This window comes from Canis lupus, chromosome 10 (genome assembly GCF_011100685.1).
Source record: "Canis lupus familiaris isolate Mischka breed German Shepherd chromosome 10, alternate assembly UU_Cfam_GSD_1.0, whole genome shotgun sequence".
NCBI lineage: Eukaryota > Metazoa > Chordata > Mammalia > Carnivora > Canidae > Canis > Canis lupus.
In genome coordinates, this window is record NC_049231.1 from 36,142,310 (window position 1) to 36,168,647 (window position 26,338).

At 36.1% G+C, this 26,338-nt stretch overlaps 1 protein-coding gene across 3 annotated transcripts in view; it reads right to left on the reverse strand.

The window, feature by feature from the left end:
- Positions 1 to 2,002: 2,002 nt before the first annotated feature.
- The window catches only part of RANBP2 (RAN binding protein 2), a 93,900-nt gene continuing 69,564 nt past the window's right edge, over positions 2,003 to 26,338 (reverse strand). For 2 of the 3 annotated variants that reach the window (XM_038550838.1, XM_038550837.1), the window contains exons 20-30: positions 21,119 to 26,276; positions 20,437 to 20,514; positions 17,718 to 17,885; positions 16,967 to 17,059; positions 16,216 to 16,394; positions 10,315 to 10,519; positions 8,830 to 8,931; positions 4,989 to 5,134; positions 4,058 to 4,331; positions 3,596 to 3,930; positions 2,003 to 3,220 (exon numbers count right to left, since the gene is read on the reverse strand). In XM_038550838.1, coding sequence (XP_038406766.1) covers positions 2,915 to 3,220; positions 3,596 to 3,930; positions 4,058 to 4,331; positions 4,989 to 5,134; positions 8,830 to 8,931; positions 10,315 to 10,519; positions 16,216 to 16,394; positions 16,967 to 17,059; positions 17,718 to 17,885; positions 20,437 to 20,514; positions 21,119 to 26,276 — 7,044 coding nt within the window. In that variant the 3' untranslated portion in view covers positions 2,003 to 2,914. The remainder of the gene's footprint in view (positions 3,221 to 3,595; positions 3,931 to 4,057; positions 4,332 to 4,988; positions 5,135 to 8,829; positions 8,932 to 10,314; positions 10,520 to 16,215; positions 16,395 to 16,966; positions 17,060 to 17,717; positions 17,886 to 20,436; positions 20,515 to 21,118; positions 26,277 to 26,338) is intronic. The other variant, XM_038550840.1, reaches the window with a different exon arrangement.

Here is a 26,338-nt window from a genome sequence, read left to right on the forward strand (position 1 = left end):
GGAGCGACCCCAGGAGCGCCGGCACCGCCAGGGCCCAGACCAGGCAGCGAGGCCCTCCGTCTCACCCTCTACGCAGTGTTCAAAACGTCCTCTTCTGACAAGTGTTCTTCCTGCTGAAGGATTTAGTAACTAATTTCTCTACGACTGCGTTCTTTGGACTGATAAACGGCGTCTCACCTTTTGTCTTAAAAAGATTCTACTTCAGTTTTCCTCGGTCATGTCCACAGCAATCGCACCTCTGCAGGTGGCCCCTCTGGGAGGCGCTGGCGGCCTCAGCATCCCGACCCCGCGGGCCGCCGCCGCTTCCCGTCCCCCGTGCGCCCCGCGAGCGTGCAGGAATGAACGTGCACACGCGGTGGTCACCAGCACCGTGCACACCTGACTGCCGGCGACTCCCTCTTCCTCGAACCTAACACATTTAGGGTGCGTTCGGGCATACAAGAACACACCTCATGAATCGGGATGGCCTTTGCTAACTAGAGGCAGAAATCAAGGACGTCTTGTACTCAAAGCACAGAATTCTCAGAGGATGACTCCCTCACTTTCCCTGCCATTGGTCTGGGATTAAAAAGCAGTAGTAGAATGTAAGCTCCCCGTACGAATGTAGTGAACTTAAGAACGAGCATGTACTTTCTTTTTTGAACAGTTTTTCCCAGTACTTAAGAACAATGCCAGGCATTTAGTAGGTGGCTCAATATTTATTGGAACGGTCTATCAACCTAAATCCTTTATCAAACCAAGACTAACTGAAAGGAATAACTGAATCCACTTCATTAATTTATACAATTACATTAGCACGATCCTTTACCTTTCTAAATTATGAGTTCAACGTGTCTGGACTAACAAATCCTAGATTCTCTGGATTATCTTTCAAGTTCTTCAAATGCCAAAGTTTTAGAATATCATGAAGTTATCTGAAAATTATTTTTACCAATATTCTTTCCCATCGAATATTACATGTACAAATACTTTTTTATGCTCTATTTTAAGCAGATTTTTATTGAGACACTATGAAGTTGAGCCAGTTGGGGCAAAAAGTACTTGTCATTGTGGATTTATACTGCATAAGGATCAAATAACAGAGAGAAATCACAAAGTCCTTTCCTGAAATGTCTTTTGTCATTAACGTCCCAAGCCATCTTTTAAGCACCTTGGAATACTAACACTGGAAAACAGTTTACATGTCATTGAATAAAATTTTTGGTTCAAGCATTAGCTTTTAAAGCTCTTTTAATTCATAGTCTTAATGCTTTAGGATAGCATAGAAGATAGTGTAAACTCATTTGTCTAAAAAATATGTAAAGCATAATTCCCTTACTTGGAATTTATTCTAAAATCATGACAAAGCCATCAGCTGTCCCAGCTGAAAAACTATAACACACTATATCAATTTATATTACATAGGTCTCCAAAGAAGCCAATTCTTAATATTAAATGTACACACATGTAGTCCAAGGTTCAGGTAATTTCAAATGGTACACTGCAATAGGTTTATCTGCCTTTGTGGCCAAGTGGGTTCAGTGAGTGTTCCACCACTCATTACTCACACACACCACACATGACATCCTTCTCCTCCTCCGTCGGGTGGTTAAACAGGTATCATATGATAACTGATTTCCAAATCCCCAAACAACAGAATAAACCCCACCATCTTTCACTAAACAAAATGAGATGATTTCACTGGGAAGAACACAGGAGGGTAGAAGGCAGTCATTTTTGGTAATCAGAATACACAATATTTTGTGCTCTAGATTCTTTGTAGGTCTATATTGAGTAGGCTGATTGATATGAGAATACCTCCCCCTCCTGCCCCACCACCTTTTCAGCAGTTTGCCTAACTTTGACAGTAGCCATTTCCAAATAAATCTTCAGTGTGTATGTATCAAATTTGAAGTCACTTTTTTGGGAGCTTTGGAAATTATGTAGCAGTCTGATTTACAGAATTTTTATTGTTCTCCTTACTTTGGCTCTAGAATGAACAAACAACTAGATGCACAAGTAATAAATTTTTTAAATGTCATGGCTGTTAACAATTGTCACTTTATTTTTGCTACAAAATTCACCAGAAAAAGGTACTGCAACAATCTAGTATAAAGCAAATCTTTAACCAAAGAACATGGTATAGACCTTTTTAAAATAGTCATACTTTATCACAATAACTGCAAGGAAAAATTCAAGTTCTATCAGAACCAAGCTGCAGTTTGAGGTAGTAGAAACAGATGACAGAAAAGTTAAAAAACAAAACAAAAAAACTAAGGAAATACTTGTTTAAAATGTAAAAATTAATTTAATACCTCTGAAAGGGCACAGGAACTACAGATCATTTTAAGAAAAGAAGGTATTCTACTTAAAAGTTAATTTAACTATACAGGAGGTTCAAGGATTATAGAAGAGCACTTTGGTTAAGTCTCTACCCTCTGTGGCTCTACCCATTCATAAGTGAGTCTCTATGCATAAATGAGCACACCAATAGTTAATATTACCAAATATATTTCAAATCTAAAATAAAAATTATCCAAGTTGTGGTCCCTTTATTCAAATGGTAAGTTTATCCATGCAGGAAGTCCAATACCTTAAAAGGTAAAATTAAATTGCATATATCATATTCCTTCAAGAGTTTGAGAAGGTCTATTGCTTTTAACAAGATTAGTATTATTCCATTTTAACAGAGATATGTCAGGAGTACATAAACACAAGTACACCTGATTTACACCAGTGTTTAAACTTTTATTTCACACCATGCAAGGTCAATTATAACACATTAAAAAGTGACAACAGCTATAAGCTGCAATTTTACATTTATACATTGGAAACGTCCATTTTCAAAAGCTGAACATAATTACCATATTGTCACAACAGCTAAGCTCAATTCAACTGTTTATACAGATTAAATTTACTATGAAAAACAATGATTTTATATCTGTCCACATTCTGTGATACTAATTCTTCGACTAACAGACCCTTTAGGAGAGCCAAATGATTCAATCTTTTTCACAGTATCCATGCCATCCTTAACAAACCCAAATACTACATGCTTAAAGTCCAAATGCTCTGCTTTTTTCAATGTTATAAAAAACTGAGAATTATTGGTATCCCGGCCTCGATTGGCCATTGATAGTAAGCCAGGACCAGTATGTTTCACATCAAAATTTTCATCTTCAAATTTGTCTCCATAGATGGACCGTCCTCCTGTTCCATCATGTTTGGTGATATCTCCCCCCTGAAAGAATATTTCAGTTAATAAGAATCCTGAATAAAATATTAAAATACACACAGAACTAGTACTACAGGATAAGTCCTAAAAAAAACTCAGCTTCCTTGAGAATGTGGTTTAAAAACTAAGAAATACCTATTTTTGAAAGACAAAAAAAGAGAAGGTCTTTTTCCCACCCTCAATTTCTACCAGGTTTCAAGGTATTAGAGAAATTTGAACCATTTTAGGGTTGAAAGTTTTTGTGGGGACAGGAAGTTGGGTGGTGATACCACCAACTAATATACAGAAAAGCTAAAGTCTTAAGAAAATTCCAGGTGAAGAGAAACACTCAAATTTCCCAAGTTAGTGTGGTTCACTTTTCTAGACTTTTACTGTACTTACCTGGCAAACATAATCTGGAATTACTCTGTGAAAAATGGAGTTCTTGAAGCCAAAGCCTTTCTCTCCAGTGCAAAGTGCTCTGAAGTTCTCGGCAGTCAGAGGAACAATGTTTGAGAATAATTCCATGGTTATACGTCCTAGTGGTTCATCATCTGCGCAAACATCAAAAAACACCACAGGATTTGTCTCCTTCGATAACTCTGCTGTCAGTGATACTTGTCCTTTCTGGAGTTTCAATAAATTCTGTTGACATTCTTCAAATTTTTTCTTAAAACAGTCAGCCATTTCTTTGGTTTTAAACCTCACTGCAAGCTGTTCCACTTTGGCTTCTCCATCTATTAAACAACAAAACCACACAGGGACCTTAATATTAAAATAACTGTCATAAACTGTCTTATATATTTGTTATAGATTTTAGAAAAGTCCAAAAAGTGAAAAGTAGCATCTGAATGAAGAACTCACCAGCATAATCTGAGGCAGTCCAAACTAAAGCATTGTTCGAAACATTCAAGGGTTTTAATTCCATTGTTTTGGTAATAACATGGTTTGCACACACTTTAAAAACCTGGTCTCTTCTCATCAGGATCCGATAGTAATTCTTTAATGTATGCCAAAGAATCTTTATATCTCCTACACCACGCTCCTTCCACTGACTGACATCTCGATCCCATCTATAGAGTTTGGCTCTCTCTTTAAATAAAATTTCTTCATCTTCTTCTCCAGATTTTACTTCTACCTATGACAGTAGATAAAATTATAAGCTGCTGCTTTTAACATATCCCATGACAAATCCCAAAGATCCAAATGCCTCATATTACCGTTGCAATGACATTAATAAAATTTGAACTACAGTATCAAGATAAATGGTAATACCCAAGGGCTAGGAATACATATGATTTGGATGACGCAGTAAAGACTGATTTGTCACGAAATATTTTTCTCTTACATAGTATTCTTCCTCCTTTTGAAAAATAAATGCTTTTATAGGACAGAAGATGGTTTCAAAAAGTGTTCTTGAAGAGAAATATTAACTACTGATTATAGTTGAAAACTGATAATTTGCCTAAAATAACATTCTTGTCCAGAAAATGTATTTTACTTTCTATTGAAAGGATTTTGGCAAGTATGAGATTGGATACTTTATTATTTACAGAATTATGTTATGAAAACAAGATATTCTAAAAATTATGAAAAAACTTAGTTCTTCCTAACAATTTCATGTAGAATTTACATATATATATATAATAAATAATAAAAGCTTCCATTTGAAAAGGGAAATATTCTGAAAAAAAATGTAAACAACAAAGCTAGTCCTACAAGTCAAGCTTACTATGTTGAGTTTTAAACTTCAAATGTGAAGTTATTAGTAAGAGTTCCATTCTTTAATATTTACCTCTGGTAAGGACACTATTGGTTCAAAATGGATATCTTCATTATGAACTACTTCTTCATCACTATCATCTTCATCTTCACCAACTTTACTGGATGACTGTGTTCCAAACACAGCTGCTCCAGTATTTGCCCACTGGAAATTTTTATCTGATGAATAAATTAGGATATTTAAACAGTAGCATCTACTTTTATATGCTTTTAACCCCCCGTCACTTTATACTGAGGCCTGTAATTTCCAAGGATGACATATACTTTTAGTAAAAATGCTTAAAATTATATTACTCTGAGAAGTTTTACTCATATAGTGAGCACACAGTACATTTAGTACTGTTTCTGCTTTGAGATACAAAAGAAAAGATTATCTGAGCCTTAGGCAAATTTCATAATACTAAACTAAACAAGAACTTTCAGTAATGAAGTATGTTCTTAAAAGTACATACCATGGAACTGTGAACACTTAGCTCTGCTTCAAAGGTAGTTTACTTCATAAAACATTTTATCACATGTGAAAAATAACCTTTGAACCTAAAAATGTGTTCTCAAAGAGGTCAAATCTGGTACTTCCAAAGTAGTCAAAGCAGCCTAAACACATGTTTATAGCTTCTCTATTTCAACTTCTTCCTGCAGTAACTAGTGTTGCAGCTTACATTTCTTGCACTGGGAGAAGCTCACTGACTCTAACTATCCTCAAGGGATACTAAGCTGTTGGGCCTGAAAACCCCCCGTTTCCATACAGAGAAACAAAGACTGTTACTCTCCCTCACATCTAGGAGAAGATGAAAACTAATTACTTCTTTATCTCCATTTCAACTGAGATGGCCCAGCCTGCTAATACATTCTTCACTATCTTAGAGGAAAGAAACACCTCTTAACTTTTCATCACTTACTGATGAATCACCTTAAAAAAAATTCTACATCTATCTAGTGCTAAAAAAAACTTAACAGAAATATCACAGATCATTTAAAAAGTAACTCAGCCCCTTGAAAAAAAAAGCACAAAATAAGTTATCTATTAACAGCAACTCCTAAGCTAGATTTAATGGGTAGGGGACAGGAAAAAAAAAAAAAAAAAAGAAGAAGAAAAAAAACTTTAAAAAGAGAGAGAAGACAAAAATGCTTAAGATATTGCAAAAGAGGGTTTTGCCTGAGTGGCTCAGTTGAACAACTGACTCTTGATTTTTGGCTCAGGTCATGATCTCAGGGTTGTGAGGTGGAGCTCCACAATGGGCTCTTCGATGGGCATGCAGCCTGCTTCAGGTTCTCTCTCCCCCGCTTTGGTGCAACCCCCAAACCCACTGCACTCTCTCTTAAAAAAAAAAAAAAAAAAAAAATACTGGTCAGGAATTCCCAGAGGAAAAAATTTTAATTACCCCCAAGGATCCCTGAGAGGTATGACAGAAAATTTCAAAATTTCTCAATTTTAGTTCTTAATGCTGGGTGCATTATCGGAATCACACAGGAGCTTTTGTTTAAAAAAAAAAAAAAAAAAAAAAAAAAACAATACCTGGGTTACCATGACCAGGGAATCCAACATAACAGATACTTTAAAAAAAAAAAAAAAAACACACAAAAACACCTTCCATGAAATTCAAATATGAAGCCAAGGGGTTTTTGAAAACCACTGCTTCCAGGAGGAAAAATTTTATAGTAAAAGTATAAAGACATACATGTCAATAATCAACATCAACTTCACAAAAACAGTTCTAGGTAACAGTATGTAGGAAGCTTCCATTATGTGTCTAGGTTTAATGAAAACATTAGAAAATCTGAAGGAACAAGGATAAAATAGTGATTATTGACAAAGGCAGGTGATTTCTAAACAGGCACTCCTTGTTATTCTCTTAGTTTCCAAGTTAAATATTATACAACAAACATGGAATGACTGACAGACCTATGTGAATAGAACTTGTGAAGAAAATGAATTTTAAAAAAGAAACAAAATCACTACAAAAAATGGACAGATTAAAAAAAAAATCACCATAGAAAAAGAATATGCAAGATAAAAAGAGGGAAAAAAAGATTCCTCTGAACCCAAAAAAACAACCAAAACAAAAACTTCAAAATCAGAAAGGTTCATGCAATGCCAGAAACAAGTTAAAAAAAAAAAAAAAAAAAGGATAGCTACATTCTGCATATTCTGGTGAAATTTATGATCTTTTAAAGAAAATAACAAAATTTAAAGATAAATCAAAAACACAAGCAAAAGGAAAACTGACAAAACCAAAGGCACTTCTTTGAAAAGACAGCATAAATTCCTGTCAGATCTAAGAACAAAACAAAGTAAAAAATGTAGTTGAACAAAGAACTTGGTGATTCATCTCATTGAAAAATGGTAAGTGGTGGTGAGGAGTAAATGTCATGAGGTTTGAGTCTAACCTGTTTCATAGTTTACTGCACAGTACTGATAGAGTACTTTGAAAACGTTACACTGAATAACAAGCAACCTAATACATCAACTTTCATTTGACAATTCTTTTTTTGTAGATAACTATATCCACTATACTGCTTTTAATCCTCTGACTTCAGGCTACTATAAATTAAAACAAAAATAAAGCAACTTGACATCAGTGAAGCTACAAATTCCAGCATAACAAAAAATACCTGAAGGTAATTTCTGAAAGTTTTACATGTGTTTCCGTAAGTGGCCAGTGTGTGAAACAAGTTTAATTATGTGAGAGGGAAAAACGCTATTCTGGGTTAGTTAAATCACATACATATATATCTTCAATAAAATTTATTCACCAATAAAATATATTCCCCAAATCAAGCACCTTCTATAAGAACTTAGGTGGTGCTATAATCAGATATATGAAAGACATTGCAAGAATAAAAAGTAATATGCCATAAACTTGAAACAATCAAGTAATGTATTATTTCCTACAAATGATACAAAATGCACTAAAAACAGAAAACCACTGAAAAAGATAGGAAACCTCACCAACTATTAATTTATCACAATAAATTAGCATAATCCTATATTCAAACCTGATCAACTGGAAAAATAGAAAACTATAAAATCATCTCCTTAAAAAATACAGATGCACAAATCTTGAAATATTAACAAAAAACAAATCCAAAACTATAATTAAAAGAACAATGAACCAGGCAGCCTGGGTGGCTCAGCGGTTTGGCACCACCTTTGGCCCAGGGACTGATCCTGGAGACCCAGGATCAAGTCCCACGTCAGGCTCCCTGCATGGAGCCTGCTTCTCCCTCTGCCTGTGTCTCTGCCTCTCTCTCTCTCTCTCTCTCTGTCTCTCATCAATCAATAAATAAAATCTTTAAAAAAAAAAAAAAAAAAAGAAGAACAATGAATCAAAATCAAGGTAAATCCCAAACTGGAAAGGTGGTTCTGCATTTCAGGATGAGGAAAACTATTCACAGGATTTACACTGAATTAAGGGAAAATTCTTATGGTTTATATTAATAAATGTCAAAAATAATAGTAAAATTTAAAAGTCCTTCCTTTTTAAAACTCTAAACAGGTACGCCTGGGTGGTTCAGCAGTTCCGTGTCTGCCTTTGGCACAGGGCGTGATCCTGGAGTCCCAGGATTGGGTCCCACATCGGGCTCCCTGCATGGAGCCTGCTTCTCCCTCTGCCTGTGTCTCTGCCTGTGTCCCTGTGTCTCTGCCTCTCCTTCTCTCTCTGTGCCTCTCATGAATAAATAAATAAAATCTTAAAAAAAAAGTACCAAAAAAAAAAAAACCCTCTAAACAAACTAGAAGGTGAAGATGAGGGAAGCAATGTCCAACTTAGTTACAACACTGTGCAAAGGACCAATTCTTTCATTTGTGCTTGATTCTGTAACATAATCATTAAAATCTCTCCTCCCGATCTTACCTTTAGAACCAAAAGCAAAATCCCCAGAATTACTGGAAGCCAAATCTGCAAATGACAGCCCTGTGCTACTTCCAAATCCAAATGAAACTGTTTTGCTTTCCACTGGCAAAAGGAAAAGAGTAATTTAATATTTCAATTATTATATACTGAACATCAAAGCTTTACTCCATATCCAGCGAGAATGGGGGTAGGACGTTCTATACTACCAAAGGGGTTAGGTGTGTGGTGTGCAATATTTGTCTTCTGGTTATCTCTCTAAAAAAAAGTTACAAAATACACCCAATTCTGAACTGATTCTTCAGTATTATTAAGTTAACAAGTACTTTCTCATGGAACACTACACCAAAAGCAATGCAAAAAAATCTTTTTCAAAAAATGAGATGTAGATTTATACTAAGCCGGATAATAGAGCTATATAGTTTCTGCTTTATAGAGTCCTCTACAATCTAAAACTATATTCATTCACAGGTAGGGTTTTAGGGAAGATCTCCATAAAATATTCTGTTCTCTCTTCTAAATAAACTCACAGACACACACAAAAATGAGTGTCGTATTTATATTTGGTCACCTGGAGTCTGGGGATCTTAATTCTGACAGTGTGTAGCACATGATCAATTTAGTGCTAAGCCTTAGGTGCATTATGTGAAAACATCTGAGATTTTAGGTATGAGATTACTCCTTTTCTAGCATATAAGACTCTCAAGTGCCAATAAATGTAGTAATTGTGCGTTATTCAACAAATTAGTAAAGGGACAAGCAATTATGAAGGAACATAATTAGAAAAGATTTCCCCCTCTTCTACTATCAATTGGACTGAAAAAACAAGTAGGAAAGCATATCAGATCTTAATTACTATAACTGATTAATGAAGCAGGTAGAGGAAAAGGCATTGAAGGAATATTACAAAAAATTAATCTTATTTTAATATCTACAATTACTTCATATGTAAATTTTAATATACTTCAGTGATAACAGAATTCAAACAATATTCAAAGGAGACTATTATCACAAAGAAAACTTTCACATAAGTATTCTCATTTATTCTCAGGTAGATAGGTCTGACTCACAATGCTTCATATTCCTTAATAACTACAACTCTAACAATAAAAATACATGTTTATTATCTTTGTTGACAAGGAAGTATGATTTTTCTGGTTATTATTACAAATATCTCATGGCAGGACGCCTGGGTGGTTCAGTGGTTAAAGCGTCTGCCTTCAGCCAGGTCGTGATCCTGGAGTCCCAGGATCGAGTCCCGCATCGGGCTCCCTGCATAGAGCTAGCTTGCTTCTCCCTCTCTCTCTCTCTCATATGAATAAATAAATAAATTTTTAAAAAAAATCTCATGCCCCTTTTATACATCTCAAAATTTGTTTTAAGGTAAGGGAGTTCTTAGAATTGACATTTAAGCCTATTTTCTCAAACATACAGGGAGGTGTACCTTATATAATATATGCCTAGGATTTTGAAAACATCAAATTTTACCTTGGCTTGTAGAATCTCCATCATTTTCCTTTCTAGTAGACAAATCTACAGGTTTGTCCACAGTTCCAGAAGAAATAGGTGATGAACTAATAGATTTGGCAATAAAATCAGTTTCTTCAGATTTACATAAAAATGGTACAGTCACTTTAGTCCCACCTGTATACACACTGTCAGCTGTGCTAGTTACTTCCTCATTCTGGGATTTCTGCAAAGAGGAAATAACAAATAATTATGTCATTAAATACTGATTGACAAAAAGGATCACACATCCTATTTTAAAAGAAATTAAGGGGGTGCCTGGATGGCTCAGTCTGTTGAGTATCGTCGTCCAACTCTTGACTTCGGTTCAGGTAATGATCTCAGAGTCCTGGGATCCAGCCCTGCTTGATATATTCATTCATTACCCCCCTGCCACCCCCACATCTCACCCTGCCCCTTACCCACCCTGGCTAGTGCTCTCTCTCTAAAATAGATAAAATCCTTAAAAAAAAAAAAAAAAAACAAAACCCACAACTAAAAAGGAAATTGAGGACTTGGGAGTTCTAAACAAAATGAAATAAGCACATTTAACCTTATCTCTCCCAAAACCTATGATTGAAATGGACTGAAACAGATAAAGTATAAAAAGCCTCTGAAAGGTGGATTAAGAATCCCAAGACTTGAAATATAATCTGGTGGTTAAGAACTTTACAGGTCTTTTCCTTCCCTGTCAACCTATATCCCAGCCTGGGTGCTAGGGCAGTCCCAAAACTGAAGCTGCCAATGACAGAAATGGGAAAAAAAAAAAAAAAATCCCAAGAAAAGCCAACTTTTCCTGGCCAGGGGTTGGGGGACATCATGAAATGATATGTGTTGAATGATCAGAAAAAAACTTTAAAGAAGTTATTGCAACAATGCTCCAGGATATAGGGACAAATTTTTAGAACAAATGGAAAGATAAGAAGTTCTCAGCAAAAAAACTGAAGGTATAAAAAGAATCAAATGGGAATTTTACAACTGAAAAATACAATAACAAAAAGCTCTCATGGAACATTTACCCAAGAAAGACTACATTCTGGCCCATAAAAATGCACCTCAACAAATTCAAAAGTATATACTCAGTCCACAAAGGAATTAAACTAGAAACCATTAAAAAAAAGAAAAAAAGAAAAAAAGAAAAAGAAAAAAAAAAAAAAAACTAGAAACCATTGCCAGAAATATAACTGGAGAAATCTCAAATATTTTGAGATTAAATAACACATTTTTTAAAATACATGTGTCCAAAGGTCTGTAGACAAATTAAAAATATTTTTAACAAAATAAATATGAAACTACAACTTATCAAACCTTATACAATGCAACAGAAACAAAGAAAGGAAACTTTATAGTAATGAATGTATATATTAAGAAGATCTATGGGGCACCTGAGTGGCCCAGTAGGTTGCTTAAGTGTCTGCTTTTTGCTCAAGTCATGATCACAGGGTTTCTAGAATGTCCCCAGGGTCAGGCTCCCTGCTCAGCAGGGAAGTCTGCTTTTGCTTCTCCCTCTTCCCTGGGCTCATGCTTCTTCCCTCTCTCTCTTCTTTCTCAAACAAATAAGATCTTAAAAAAAAAAAAAAAAGACCTAAAACCAATAAACTTCCACCTTAAGAAACTAAAGAAGAGAGATATAAATGTAAAAAAGAGAAGAAATAATGAAAAGTATAGCAGAAATCAATAAAGCAGGAAATTAATGCAGAAAAAAATCAATAAAATCAAAAGCTGATTTTCTGAAAAGGTCAATAAAAATTGATAAACCTCTAACAGGCTAAACAAGAAAGATGCAAATTATTAATATCAGAAATGAAACAAGGGGCATCTGGGTGGCTCAGTCGGTTAAGCATCTACTTTGGCTCTGGGGTCCTGGGATCAAGCCCCTTGTGGGTCTTGTCCTGATTTTCCCCCTGCCCCTCCCCGTTTGTGCATGCTCTCTCTCTCAAAAAAATAATAAACTCTTGAAAAAAAGAAATGATAACAAGGCCATCACTAACTCACTTTTAATTGATGGATGTTAAAAGGGTAATAAATTTTAATGAATTTCATGAACAGCGTTAAATCCACAAATTTGATAACATAAAAAAATGGACCAATTCCTTCAAAGATACAACCTACCAAAACTCACAAATGAAACAGATAATCTGAACAGGCCTACATCTATTAAAGATCAATTAATATCCTTCCAGGACCAAATGGTTCAGTGGTAAATTCTATCAAACATTTAAGAAAGAAATAATAGGGACGCCTGGGTGGCTCAGTGGTTGAGCATCTGCCTTCAGCTCAGGTCCTGATCCTGGGGTCCTGGGATGGAGTCCCGCATCAGGCTCCCCACAGGGAGCCTACTTCTCCCTCTGACTGCGCCTCTGCCCCTCTCTCTGTGTCTCATGAGAGTCAGGAAGGAAAGAAGGGAGGGAGGGATGGAAAAAGAGGAAAAAAAAAAAAAAAGAAAAAGAAAGGAAAGAAAAGCAATTCCCACAATGTCTTCCCACAATTCCCACAACTTCCACAATTTGCTTCAGAGGCAACACTTTCTATCAAGCAAAAATTAATAGGAGAAACAGACAAATCTATAATTATGCCTAGCAACAGTTCACTCAATGATAAAAAGAACAAGGAGACAAAAAAATTAATCAAAGATATATTGAAACTTGGACAACACAGAACACAGTATCAACTAGTTTCATCTTAACATTTATAGAACACTCTACCCCAAAAGAACAGACTATACATTCCTCTCAAGTGCACACCAATCACCAAGACAGCCTTCATTAAGCCTATAAGAACTAAAATTACTCAAAATATGTTCACAGACAATAATGGAATTAAATTAGAAATTAGAAACAGAATATCTGGAAAATTACCAAATATTTGGAAGCAACATACTAATACATATATCAAAAAGAGTATCTCAAGGGAAATATATATTTTTAATTGAATGTAAATGAAAATACCACACAGTAAAACTTGTGGGATAGAGCCGAATAGTTCCTAGAAAGAAACTTACAGCACTAAATATACTAGAAATGAAGAATGGTCTTAAATAAGTAATTTACAGTTCTACTGTAAGAAACTAGAAAAAGAGCAAAATAAATTGGAAATAACCTTCCATGAATCAATAAATAAACTGTGGTAGATCCACACAATGGAATACTTAGTGATAGACAGGAACAAACTATTACTACACACAATAACTTAGGACAAATCTCAAGGGCATTATGCTAGGTGAAAAATGCCAGTATCAAAGATTACACACTGTAGGATTTCATTCAGATGTTAGATGTTTTGCTTAGGAAAAAGCAAAAATATAGAAACAGAAAACACCAGCTGCTAGAAGATATAAGTGGGAGAGAATCTGAATACAAAAGGATGATATGAAGGAAACTTTGGGAGATGTATCCTATCTGTGGTGAAAATTATAAAAATTCAGGCATGTGTAAGAACTCAGAAAACAGACACACAAAGTGAATTTTACTTCTCTAAATTAAAAAAAAATTACTACAAATAAAAAAAGTCTTTATTTCTTAACATACCAAAGCATTAGGAAAAGAGAATTCACTCTATGTTTGTGTCAAACATTTTATGCTATCATAACAGTATTATTCCTAATAGCCAAAAAAGTAAAACCAACCCAAATGGCCATTAACAAATGAATGGATAAATGAAATGTGGTATATCCATACAATGGAGTATTATTATTCAGCCATTAAAATCAATACATACATATATATGCTACAATGTAGATACACCTTGAAAACATTAAAGAAGCCAGACACAAAGGCCACATATCATCAGGACTTTTTTTTATAACAAATGTCCCTAACAAGCGAACTTTATAGAGACAGAAAGTCCATCAGTGTAGTTTCTAGGGCTGGAGCAGCTAGGGGGAAATGGGGAAGAGTGAGGACTATTAAAGGTCAGAGGTTGTCTTGGGGTAATAAAACTGTTCAAAACGGACTGTGGTAATGGTTGCACAACCATGTAAATATACTAAAAACCAGTGAATTGTACACTTTAAAATGGGTGAATTGTATGGTATATAAATTATATCACAATAAATGTTACCCAAAAAAAGTTGGCTAGATTGTTTGGGTGATAGGAAGGGTTTTAATTCAGCTCCTAATGCATCCTCAGACAAATCAAATTACTTCTGTTTTGTTCAATACTGTATCCCCAATCGTCAGCATAGTGCTAGCTCACAGTGAACACTTATAAACAGAGGACACTTAAGCATTTTATGCAACAGATGCAAATCCAAGGTAAAGTAGACTGAGTATAAAGATAAAGCAGGAACAATGCATTCTGAGAGAATGTAAATTACATCTCTTAGAGTGTATTTTAGCTTTAATTGTTTTTAGTTTTCTATTTCATCTCTGTGTATTAAAGGATGCTTACTCTCCTCCAAAATACAGCTTATTGTGGCATTTTTTTCAATCTTTATAGAGATTTATCACATTTAACTTTGGTACTAAAAGTATTTTTGGACAGTCACTAATATTAATATTTAATGAAGATCGTGAAGAGTGTTACAGGACATTTTAATTTATAACAATGAGGAAGATTTTAAAATAACACAACTGTCGCTTCAAATAAGGTATCAAACTCCTATAAACAGCATGGTTCACAAAACAATGACAAAAGATACCAAGTCCTTGTATACTGGCTAAAGTGGCACCACAAGAAGGAAAAGAATAAATGATGTACAATTCAATCTGTGCATCAGAACTGAAATTATTTTTCAGTTTTAAGTTTTCAAATAAATGAATTTTAAATCAATAACTAATTTTAAGTTCTGCACATAAAAGGCCATGTTTAAATCACTGTATAAATTTGCATAATCCAAATTTATATTAATATGACTTTACTGTATTTGTTGAATGAATAACTACATGATAAAGCCTCTAGCATCTAGCAATTAGAGTAACAGCCATTACATATTGTGTACTTCCAGTGAGTCCACGCAAACTGTTAAGTAATTTGAAATACACTTTAGATTCAACATAGTGAGGCCACTGCTGTAAAAACTTCAGATTTCCACAAATAAATCTGTCGTTATAAATGGGAAAGTGGTATCGTTACATCCACTGATGGTCATTAATTTTATGTGTACTGATGAATTAAGCTTAAACCTACACATCCTAGGTGGCCAGCTAGACTCCTCAGAGTCAGAAAGACTAACAAAGAGTAATCAATTTCTTAGAGACTCAGACCATGTGTTTACACCACACATCTCTCTCTAGTCACATATCCTTTAAATAAACCACTGCATTTGTAACTAATTCCAGGACCCTACTTCAATAACCATCTCTCTAACAAAACAAAACAAAACAAACAAAAAACAGTATTACTTGAAGGGCAGGAACGTTCTGAATACATGCCAATATTACACTGTAAGCAATTATTAGACAGGGACTTTGTCTTCTCTTTTCTGTGGAATACAAATTAAGATACCATTGTGTTGATAGCTATTAAAATTATCACTACAATTGAGCTAAGAAAGTAATCAAATGACGAAACTGACAAACCAAGGTATAGGCCAAGGGAACTGAGTCTCAAATGCTACTTCGTATCCACTCTGCCCATCACAAAATAAACTCATGAAAAATGAACTACTTAATATCAATCTTGGTATTGTGGTAATAACACTCTTAGGGATATCTACTCAGTCAATTTCTCCCATCCCCACAAAAATCCAACATACACATAAGGATGAACCTTTACAGTCCTCTATGTAGAACAAAATTCCTCCTCCTTTGGCCAAAGCTGATTAGTAAATAGACACCTATTTTCTAACCATGACACATTATTACCATTTGGTAAGAACATTCTAGTCTACTGCCATCAACAAAAGCAACTGAGCCAGAAGGAAAATAATGGAGATGCTCTTACCTGAGAGTCCTGAACTTTTTGAAATTCTGACTGAAAGTCTTCCCCATTTCCATTGTCCTCATCAGTATCACTGCAGACTCCACAAAAAAATGTAGGTGGAAGCTTTAACGTATCTGCTTTTGCCTTCTCTTCAACTGTTGGTTTCTTTTCCCAAACAATAACACATTCTTTTTCATTATCTGAAAATCCCACAGAATAAAAGCAAAAGAAAGTTATAGAAGTCCAACTACTCTCCAAAAGAGATCCTCAATACAATTTACAGATTACAGACCCAGATAGCAATACCTATGAATGCTAACGGAGAACAAGGATACCCATGAAAACAATGTTTTACACTTCATGTTATTTTCAAATATTTTAAATCACCCGTAGGAATAGTACATGAGTAAAACTGGTAATTATAAAAATGATCAGATTAGAAGATTCCTTTTAAACAGAAGATTTTTTTAAAAACACATTTTAACTAGAGTGGGATGCCTGAGTGGCTCAGTTGGTTAAGCATCCGATTCTTGATTTCGGCTCAGGGTTCTGAGATCAACACCTGCATCAGGCTCCGCACTGGGCATGGAGGCTGCTTAAGATTCTCTGTCTCCCTCTCCCTCTACTTCTCCACCCTCTTCTTTCTCTCTCTCCCTCTCATAAATAAATGTATAAAAATTATAAGTAATTTTAACTTAGCATAACTAGCAATTTTAATTTAACATACCTGTTAGCGTGCTCGCTTCGGCAGCACATATACTAAAAAACATACCTGTTAGCTTTTCTTCTAATGGTCTACATTTTTCTGAGTCATCCAGATAGAGTTTTCCATTAAGTTTCTTGACAGCTGTTTCGAAATCTTCATCTTAAATTATAATTGATTTTATTAAATAAAAAAAGTTTCTAGTAAGTTCCAGGAATTTTTCTAGCCACAAATCTAGAAATTATCCTCCAACTTCATACCTTCCCTTACTCCCCACACTGAAAAAACACCCAATTGTACCAATTCTATCTTCCTAATACCTCTCCTAACATTACAGAAATTTCATTCAGGCTCTCTTGTTTGAGCTACTCTATTATTTCAGTTCATCTTCCTGTCTCCATGTCCCACAACCCAATCCTTTACACTACTAAATTCAACTGGTCCTACTGAAACTTTCTGAACATGGTACGACCCTGGCTAAAAAATTCTGATATGGCTCACAAAGTTTTCCATAATCAAACACCCATCTGCCTCATTACTCTCTGATCCCTCTAAGTCTACAGGGAAATTAGGACTGTTTTCAATTCTCTCAAAAATGCCTGCTCAACTCATAGTAGGCATCCATAAAATCCTCACTTGGTAAGTGCAGTTGTTTCAATCATTACATCCATTGACTATTTATATACATATAGACAACTACCTACAAAGACAGCAGTGATGGGTTCTAAGAGGCAATCTTAAAAATGATTTAAATATACCCCCCAATTACTAAGACTAGCATGAAAAGAATGTTATGTGTTTAAAATAACAAAAGGCTTACCATCCTCTTCTTCACTAACATAATCTGGCTTATTCTTATAGCAGAAGAAAGTTGGAGGAAGTTTAAGTTTGCTTGCAAGAGCTTTTTGCTCAGGGGTGGGCGTTAACTCATATACAATGAAAACATCATCATCTGAGGAAGGATCTTCAGGTTTTTCCTTCTCTTTTGCTATAAAACAAGTCCAAAAAAATTATAAAGACAAGATATTACATAGGTATTAACATCAATATCCTAACTGAAAATAAAAACCATGGGACTTATCTTTAGGTTATAATATAGCATGGTGATGAAAACACCAATTGTGATGTAGACAGAGCTCTGTAAAGAATTATAAGCCTGACTTAACATTCTGTCAAAAACCCTTAATGAACAAGGAATCTATTTAAAACCAAAAAAATATTTCATTTACTCACTGATCAAGAAAAACTACTATTAATGGTTATAATTGTAAAAGGTATTTATAGAGTGTTGCCATAACCATATTTGGCATGCTAAACAATAGTTTAGCAAAATATCCATGCATTTGCAACAATGGAAAAAACTTACAGAAATCATGAGCATAGATTAGTATCAATACGAAACTAATGCAAAGCTAACCTTGATTAGTTCCTACAAGGAAAGTTAACAATTGTCAAGGATGGCGAGTGATCAGTTATACCAGTTTTGCATATTTCCAAGCAGATAACATATAAAACCAAATCAAAACCCACTGTTATCCTAGGGGTAAGTAATACTGTAGGAATCTAAGATCATTTTAATAGCTGAAAAACAACAAAAGCAAAACACAAAGAAAAAAAAGGGATTCTTCATATGATATGCTGTTGTCTATAAAGAAGAGTATCTGGCAAAGGGAACAGATAACAAATCATGTGCCAACTGGTGCTGTCCAAGATGGTACCTTAGTCACATGTGGCTATTAAAGCACTTAAAATGTGGCTAGTCCAAACTGAGTCCTACTCCAAGTATAAAAATACACTCTTGGGGCACCTGGGTGGCTCAGTCAGTTAACCGTCCAATTCTTGATTTTGGCTCAGGTCTTGATCTCCAGGTTGTAAGATTGAACCCTGCATGGGGCTCCACATTCAGTGTGCAGTCTGCTTGAGATTCTCTCTCTCCTCTCTATTTGCCCCTCCCATTTGTGAGCACACTTTTGCTAGCTCTCCCTCTTAAAAAAAAAAAAAAAATACACACTGGATTTTGAAGACTTTGTACAAAAACAAAAAACAAACAAAAAAAATATGAAATCTCTAATTTTTGTATTGATTAGAACTTGAAATGGTATTTCAGATATAACTGGATAGATTATTAAAATTAATTTCATCTGCTTCCTTTTTTCACTTTTTTTAAATTCTGTTTTTTAATGTGGCTATTAGAAAATTCTAAATTACATACACAGGTCATATTTGATCTGATCTAGAGAACTGGAGCCCTTTTACAAAGTTAAACTTTCCTTTTACTCTCCTTAAATAGAAAAACATGGTATCAATTACAATACTGTAAGATACAGATTCTTATTCCAAATCTGCTGTTAGCTAGTAAAGACAACTTGGGCACTTCAGATAGCCCAATCAGGCCTGTTTCCTCATGTCTATATCCTCCATCCCTAAGGTCCTTCGGGGCCCTGACATTCTTGGACTTGAAACAGAATAAGGCTCTTCATCCTACTGTACTATACTGGTAAATTTGCTCTTAGGCCAGGGATACATTTTTTTTTTAGGATTGTATTTATTTGACAGAGAAAGAGAGAGAGAGAGCAGAAGCAGGAGGAGCAGCAGAGAGGAAGAAGCAGGCTCTCTGCTGAGCAGGGAGCCAACGCAAGGCTGGATCCCAGGACCCTAGGAACATGACCTGAGCTGAAGGCAGACGCTTAACCAACTGAGCCACCCAGGTGCCTGGGCCAGGGATTCTTAACCCAGGGTCCCATAGTATGCATGCAAGTATATGTCATTTACAGGAAGAAGTCCACACTTTCACATAATTTCTCAAGGAATACATTCTTAAGAATGAAGGTTAAGAGCTGTGTTAGCTAGTATTATGATTGGTATACTTTAAAAATGATGGGCCCCAAAATCAAGGATTGTCATTTTATCACTGAACATAGTTGGGCTGCTCAAGATATGTTATTAGATACTAATAAACAGTTTACATTTCCCTACCCTTGCTCCTGAAGGTCTTCAATAGACCCCCCCCCCCACTTCCTATTATTCCTCTCTAATACCAACATTGACTTTTGTAACATACCAGGTATATAATGGTCGCTATTAAAAACGGGGTCTACTTTCAAATATTATTTTTCTAAACCCTGTCCAAAAGGATAACTAAAAGGGAAACTGTTCCATGTGTATACATGCTCACAAACATTACCTTTGGCTAAAGATAAATGTTAGAAAAACACAGGTCTTCATTAAGCAGAGTCGAAAATAATACAGTAACAAAGTACAAAGCAGCAAAAGGTAAAGACCACATGGATCTATCTCAAAATATTGTTGTACAGGAGTGAGAAAACATGATATCTGAGTACATTAAAAAAACAAAAACAGTATTAAAGGGTATCATACACCACCAGTCAAAAAGTACTTGTTTAAACAGACATTCTTTTAACATGCACATTGTAGTGTTAAGTCCTTAATTTCATACAGCCAGTTATTTTGCAAAGGACTACCAGCTCCTTTAAAAAAAAAAAAAAAGTCATCTCATACTGAGAATACTAGCTCTATACCTTTGTTTTCAGGCTGTGAGGAAGGGATGCTGGTCCAAAAAGCCATTGGATTAGATTTAAAAAGGCTAAAATTAAATCCTAGAAAATAAAGAGTATTTTGTTTTTGAACATTTTGAGAATCAAAGTGAATGTGATTTTAAAATACAAAAAGCCAGAGACCCTCAATTTATACCAATTTGGCTGTCTCACATATTCATTTATCCTGGTAGTTTCATTCTTTGATCATTTAATAAATAGTGGTAAGACTACCTTATATATATTATATGTACATCTCAGTACCACGTTTTTTGAGTGACAAGAGAATACTACATTGAAGAATGAACACTTAAAAAAAATGAGACTTGAGTTAATGTTTGTGATTTAAGTACGAGTCACTAAACTTTGGTACTATATTAGGTTCTTGCTCTCTGCACTAAACATGATATAAATATCTTCCAGTTACTCAGATCTCCTAAATGACCTACACACACCCACTCTTTGTTGCTATTTAAACAGTCACAGGGAAACACATTTAGGGAGAAAAAAAAAATCTATACCAGTATTTTCACTGTTCATGAAGCACTGTGTTTATGACCCAACTTTTACTAAAACATTAGTACTCTACAAAGAGTATATGCGTTAAGCAAAATAGTTACAAATCAATGGAAGAAAAATTTGCTCACATTAAAGACTAAGTGCTTACCCTTTTCTGGTGTTTTAAATGTGTAATTAGTTGAGGACTCCTCCTTTGGAAAAGCAAAGAGATTTCTGACTTTGCCGTCTGAAGACTGTTTGCTATCTGAATTCTTCGACTCTTCACCATTAGGTTCCACTCTTCTTTCAGACCCACTCTTGACCACTGAACTGACTTCACTGCTGTTATTTTTCAAAGGTGCATTAAAACTAAATCCAAACAAAGACCCAGTGGCTGAACTGTGACCAAACGCAAATGGTTTTGATTTTTCACTACTGAAAATACTTTTAACAGACTCTGAACCAAATACAAACTTCGGAGGAGAAACCACTGCTTTTGTTGTTGCTTCAGATGTGCTAGATACTTCTCCAACTTCTGAAGTTGCGTCTGCTGTGTTATCATCCTGAGTTAAATCTGTCCGCTCTCTTGTGGTTTCTTCTAATACAGCTACAGCAATTTTGCCACATGGAGACTCTCTGGGAGTGGTTGAACGAGAAACATGAGGTGTTATCAAAGAATCTTTTTCTTGTGCTATTTTTGCTTCATCAAATATTTTCTTAAATGAGTCTGCAACATCCTGTAGTTTAAAGCGGACAGCTAAATGTTCTACTTTTCTTTCCCCATCTGCAAAATCACAGGCAGTCCACACCCACACTCGTTCTGTCCCTTTCATATTTTGCAAAGTCATGTCTGGAGTTATTCTGTGATTGGCACAAAGTTTTAACACCTGGTCCCTTCTCATCACGATGCGAACTTGCTTGTTATCATAATTCTGTAAAATCTTTATATCACCAATGCCTCTTTCTTTCCACTGACCAACATCTTTATCATACCTATAGAGTTTTGCTCTGTGACTAAAAACAACTTGTTCATTTTCCTCACCACTGGACACTTCCACTAGATCAGGCAAAGGTACAACAGGTTCAAAATACTGTCCATCTCTCTCTTCTTCTTGAGTAACATCAGATTCTTCATCAGTGCCAACTGAGGTACCACTCTGATTTAACTTGGCAGGAGACTTAGATGGACTCAAAGCAGATTTAAAACTAAAGTTAAATCCTGTTGTTGACTCACCAAAGCGGAAGAGATTTTTCCTCACGGGGCTACTTGCCAATGGAGAAGCATGCACTGAGCTACTACTCACACTATCATCCAAAGCATCTTCCCTTAAATCATAGTTGTCCCACTCCAGTGTGGGCCCTGTGTTTTCGGGATTTGGCTTGCTGATTGTATCGGAGGCATTGGCAGAACCTGCATCAGAGCTCTCACTCTCTCCATCAGTGACTTTTGTTTGATCATTTGTCAAAAACGTTTTGAAATCTTTTAATCCACTCTTCATTTCTTCTGCTCTCTGGATTAACTTGGCAGCTCTGCCAGTATCTACAAGTTTATGAGGAGTCTGAAGTGGTATATCTAATAGAAGTCTCTGGCATTCCTCAAATTTCTGTTTGAATTCTTCAGCCAGCTCTGGTGTTTTAAATTTTGCTGCCAACTGCTCTAGTTTGGCATCACCATCAGAAAAATCACTCGCTAACCACATCCATGCTCTGTCAGAGCCAGAGAGAGGCTTCAGGTTCATGGTAGTTGTTATCCAATGATTAGCACACACTTTTAGTACCTGTTCTCTTCGCATTAGCATTCGCAGTTTGCCATTTACTTCATTCTTGAGAATTTTTAAGTTTCCCAGGCCCCTTTCTTTCCACTGACTTATCTCAGCATCAAATCTAAATAATTTTACCCGCTGTGAATAAAGAACTTTTTCATCTTCTTCTCCTGTTACAAGTTCCACTTTTTCAGGCATCTGAACTACTGGTTCAAAATGGATGTCATCACTGTCCTCAGTCCGATAGGCATCATCATCTTTCTCAAGGTCAGCAGAAGTGTCAGCTTTATCAGCCATTTTACCACTTTGTGATGAGAATAATTTTTCTCCCGCACCTGAAAATCCTTTGAAATTAGGGTCTTTTTTGCCAAACTGAAATCCTTCTCCTGAAGTTGATTTTGCAAGATCTGCAAAGGTAAAAGTGCTACCAGTTTGACCAAAAATCACACCACTATCATTCTTCTGACCACTGATATCCTGAGCCTGAACACCAGTGTCATTTTCAAGGGGCTTTTCACTTTTCTTCTCTTGATTTCCAGGCTCCTGAATGCCAAATTTAAATCCATCAGCAGACATAGGGACAGAAAAACTAAATCCTTCTTTTGTTGACTTAGAATCTGTACTAGAAGAACCCTGAAATGTAAATGAAGGTGTACTTTCTTGATCCACATGCCCAAATTTAAATCCTTGTTCTGTAGTACCAAATTTAAAAGCTTTTTCAGAAAAGTTACTTTTAAATCCTGTTCCAATCTGACTTCCAGAAGAGTCACTTAACTTAGTTTTTGAGCCCAACGCGAAAGCTGAAGGAGCTTCTGCAACAGGTTTATGAGTTGGTTTAGAGGCATGACAAGCCACACATTTTAAGGAAGAACTCTCATTTTGCACAGAGCAAATACTACAATCCCACTGTCCTTCCTTCTTGGTGAACATTCCTTCAAATCCACTCTTTGGAGCCTTGCATGTATCTGATGAAGCAGGTGCTAGACCAGCAGAAGCAGGCTGATTTTGTTTACTTGGATTCTGGCAAGCAACACACGTGGTAGCACTTGCTTCATTTCGCACTAAGCAAATACCGCAATCCCACTGTCCTTCCTTCTTGGTGAACATTCCTTCAAATCCACTCTTTGGAGCCTTGCATGTATCTGATGAAGCAGCAGGTGCTAGAACAGCAGAAGCAGGCTGATTTTGTTTACTTGGATTCTGGCAAGCAACACACGTGGTAGCACTTGCTTCATTTCGCACTAAGCAAATACCGCAATCCCACTGTCCTTCCTTCTTGGTGAACATTCCTTCAAATCCACTCTTTGGAGCCTTGCATGTATCTGATGAAGCAGCAGGTGCTACAACAGCAGAAGGAGGCTGATTTTGTTTACTTGGATTCTGGCAAGCAACACACGTGGTAGCACTTGCTTCATTTCGCACTAGGCAAATACTACAATCCCACTGTCCTTCCTTCTTGGTGAACATTCCTTCAAATCCACTCTTTGGAGCCTTACTTGTCTCTGAAGTACTAAACTTAAAAGAGGCAGGTGCTGGAACAGAAGAGGTGGATAGACTTGGTTTACCTGGATTCTGACAAGCAACACATATTGTAGCATTTGCTTCATTTCGCACTAAGCAAATACTGCAATCCCATTGTCCTTCCTTCTTAGCAAACATGTCTTCAAATCCACTCTTTGGGGTTTTACCTATCTCTGAAGTACCAAACTTAAAAGAAGGAGGTGCTGAAACAGAAGAAGTAGGTAAACTCTGTTTTCTTGGGTTCTGACAAGCAGCACACTTTGCAGAGCTTCCATCATTTTGTACAAGGCATACACTGCAATCCCACTGTGCCTCCTTCGCAGAAAAAACAGATCTGAAATCACTGTTAACAGACTTAGGAAGATCTCCCTGGCCAAATTTAAAGGAAGCTTGCTGAACAAATGAAGATCCACTTTTGTTAGCAGCCTTTGCATTCTGGCATGCAATGCACCTAGATACAGTAGGTTCATTTCTGACTAAGCAAATACTACAATCCCAATGACCTTCTTTCTTTGGAGTCATCGATGCAAATCTATCTGAAGTATTTTCTGGGTCAGTTTTAAGAGCAGACACAGTTTCAACTAATGGTGGGCCAAGGAGTTCTTTCTTGTTTGGGTTTAGATTCTGGCATGATACACACTTCTTAGCAGTTGCAGCATTCTTTAATGAGCAGCTATTACAATACCACCAAGACCCTTCTTTCTTTGCAATTTGAAATTCAAAATTCATGTTACCAGCATCAGATTTGCAAATATCTTTGTTATCGTGACTCATGGGTTCTTTTACAATTCTCATAGCCTGATTTGTTGTTGTGGCTACATTTGCTCCTAAGGCTTTTAAAATGCTTTGGGCCTCTTCAAACTTGCACTTAAAAAGTGCTGCTTCCTCAGGAGTTTTGAATCTAATAGCAAGTTGTTCTGGTTTAGGCAACTCATCTGCATAATCAAGAGCATGCCAAACGAAAGATCTATCAGAGCCAGCATTTGGGGTCAGTTTCATATCTGGACTGATGTAATGATTTGCACAGATTTTCAATACTTGTTCTCGTCTCATCAGAAGACGAATTTTACCAGATGTTTTATGCCTTAGAATTTTTACATTGCCAATTCCACGTTCCTTCCATTCTTTGGATTCTACATCAAAACGAAACAATTTTGCACGATTGCAAAAAAATTCTTCTTCATCTTCCTCACCAGTTTTTACTTCAATCTTATCAGGAAGAGGTACCACAGGCTCAAAGTGAGGGCCATCATCATCGTCATCACCATGGGCACTCCCTCCATCTGTTTCATGACTCTTGTTGGCCAGCTCTGGTGCAGGTGTTCCAAATACTGATTTCCCTGGACCGTGGAAAGTAAACATGTCATCACTTCGACGAAAACCAGAATTCTTTTGCTGATTTGGACCCATGTTTTCAGTAAATGAAAGTCCAGGCACATTTTTGCTTCCAAAACTGAACATATTTCGAGGTCCAACGGTTTGACTAGCTTTTGATCCACTGTAGCCATCTCCTTGCAAAGGTTTATCTGAAGTTAACAGACCTAAAAGGCTTTCATTACTATTGTAAGCTGTGGAAGGGGGCTGTGTCACAACCTGCGGTGAAGAAAAGGTAAAGTCACCATCATTTGATTTGAAATTGGAGTTAAATTTAAAAGGAGTTGGCTGTGTTGTGTGTGCAGGTGCTGTCAAAGATGGTCTTATTCCTTCACCTGGCACAGGCTGAACAAAATTAGTTTTCCCAAATTCAATAACCTTAGATTCTGCTGATCTTGAAGCATGAGCTGCAACTGGGGGTTTTGTAAAATAACCTGGTTCTGGCAAAGGTGGATTTGTGCTTGTTTGTTGAACATTGTAATTAAAGTAATCATCACCCCTGGGTGATAGAATTCCTGTTGCAGGAGACTCAAAGCGCAATGGAGGACCATACATCTCTTGAGAGAACATACAAGCAGATGAGCTTTGGACTGGTGGTGTATGCATCTGTTGGGAATAGGCATATATATGTTGCTGAGGTGGAAGCCTATTCATGCCATAAACTGGGCCCTAAAAGAAAAAAAATTAAAAATTTTTGTAGGTTGTCCACAATACTACAGATAACTAGATAC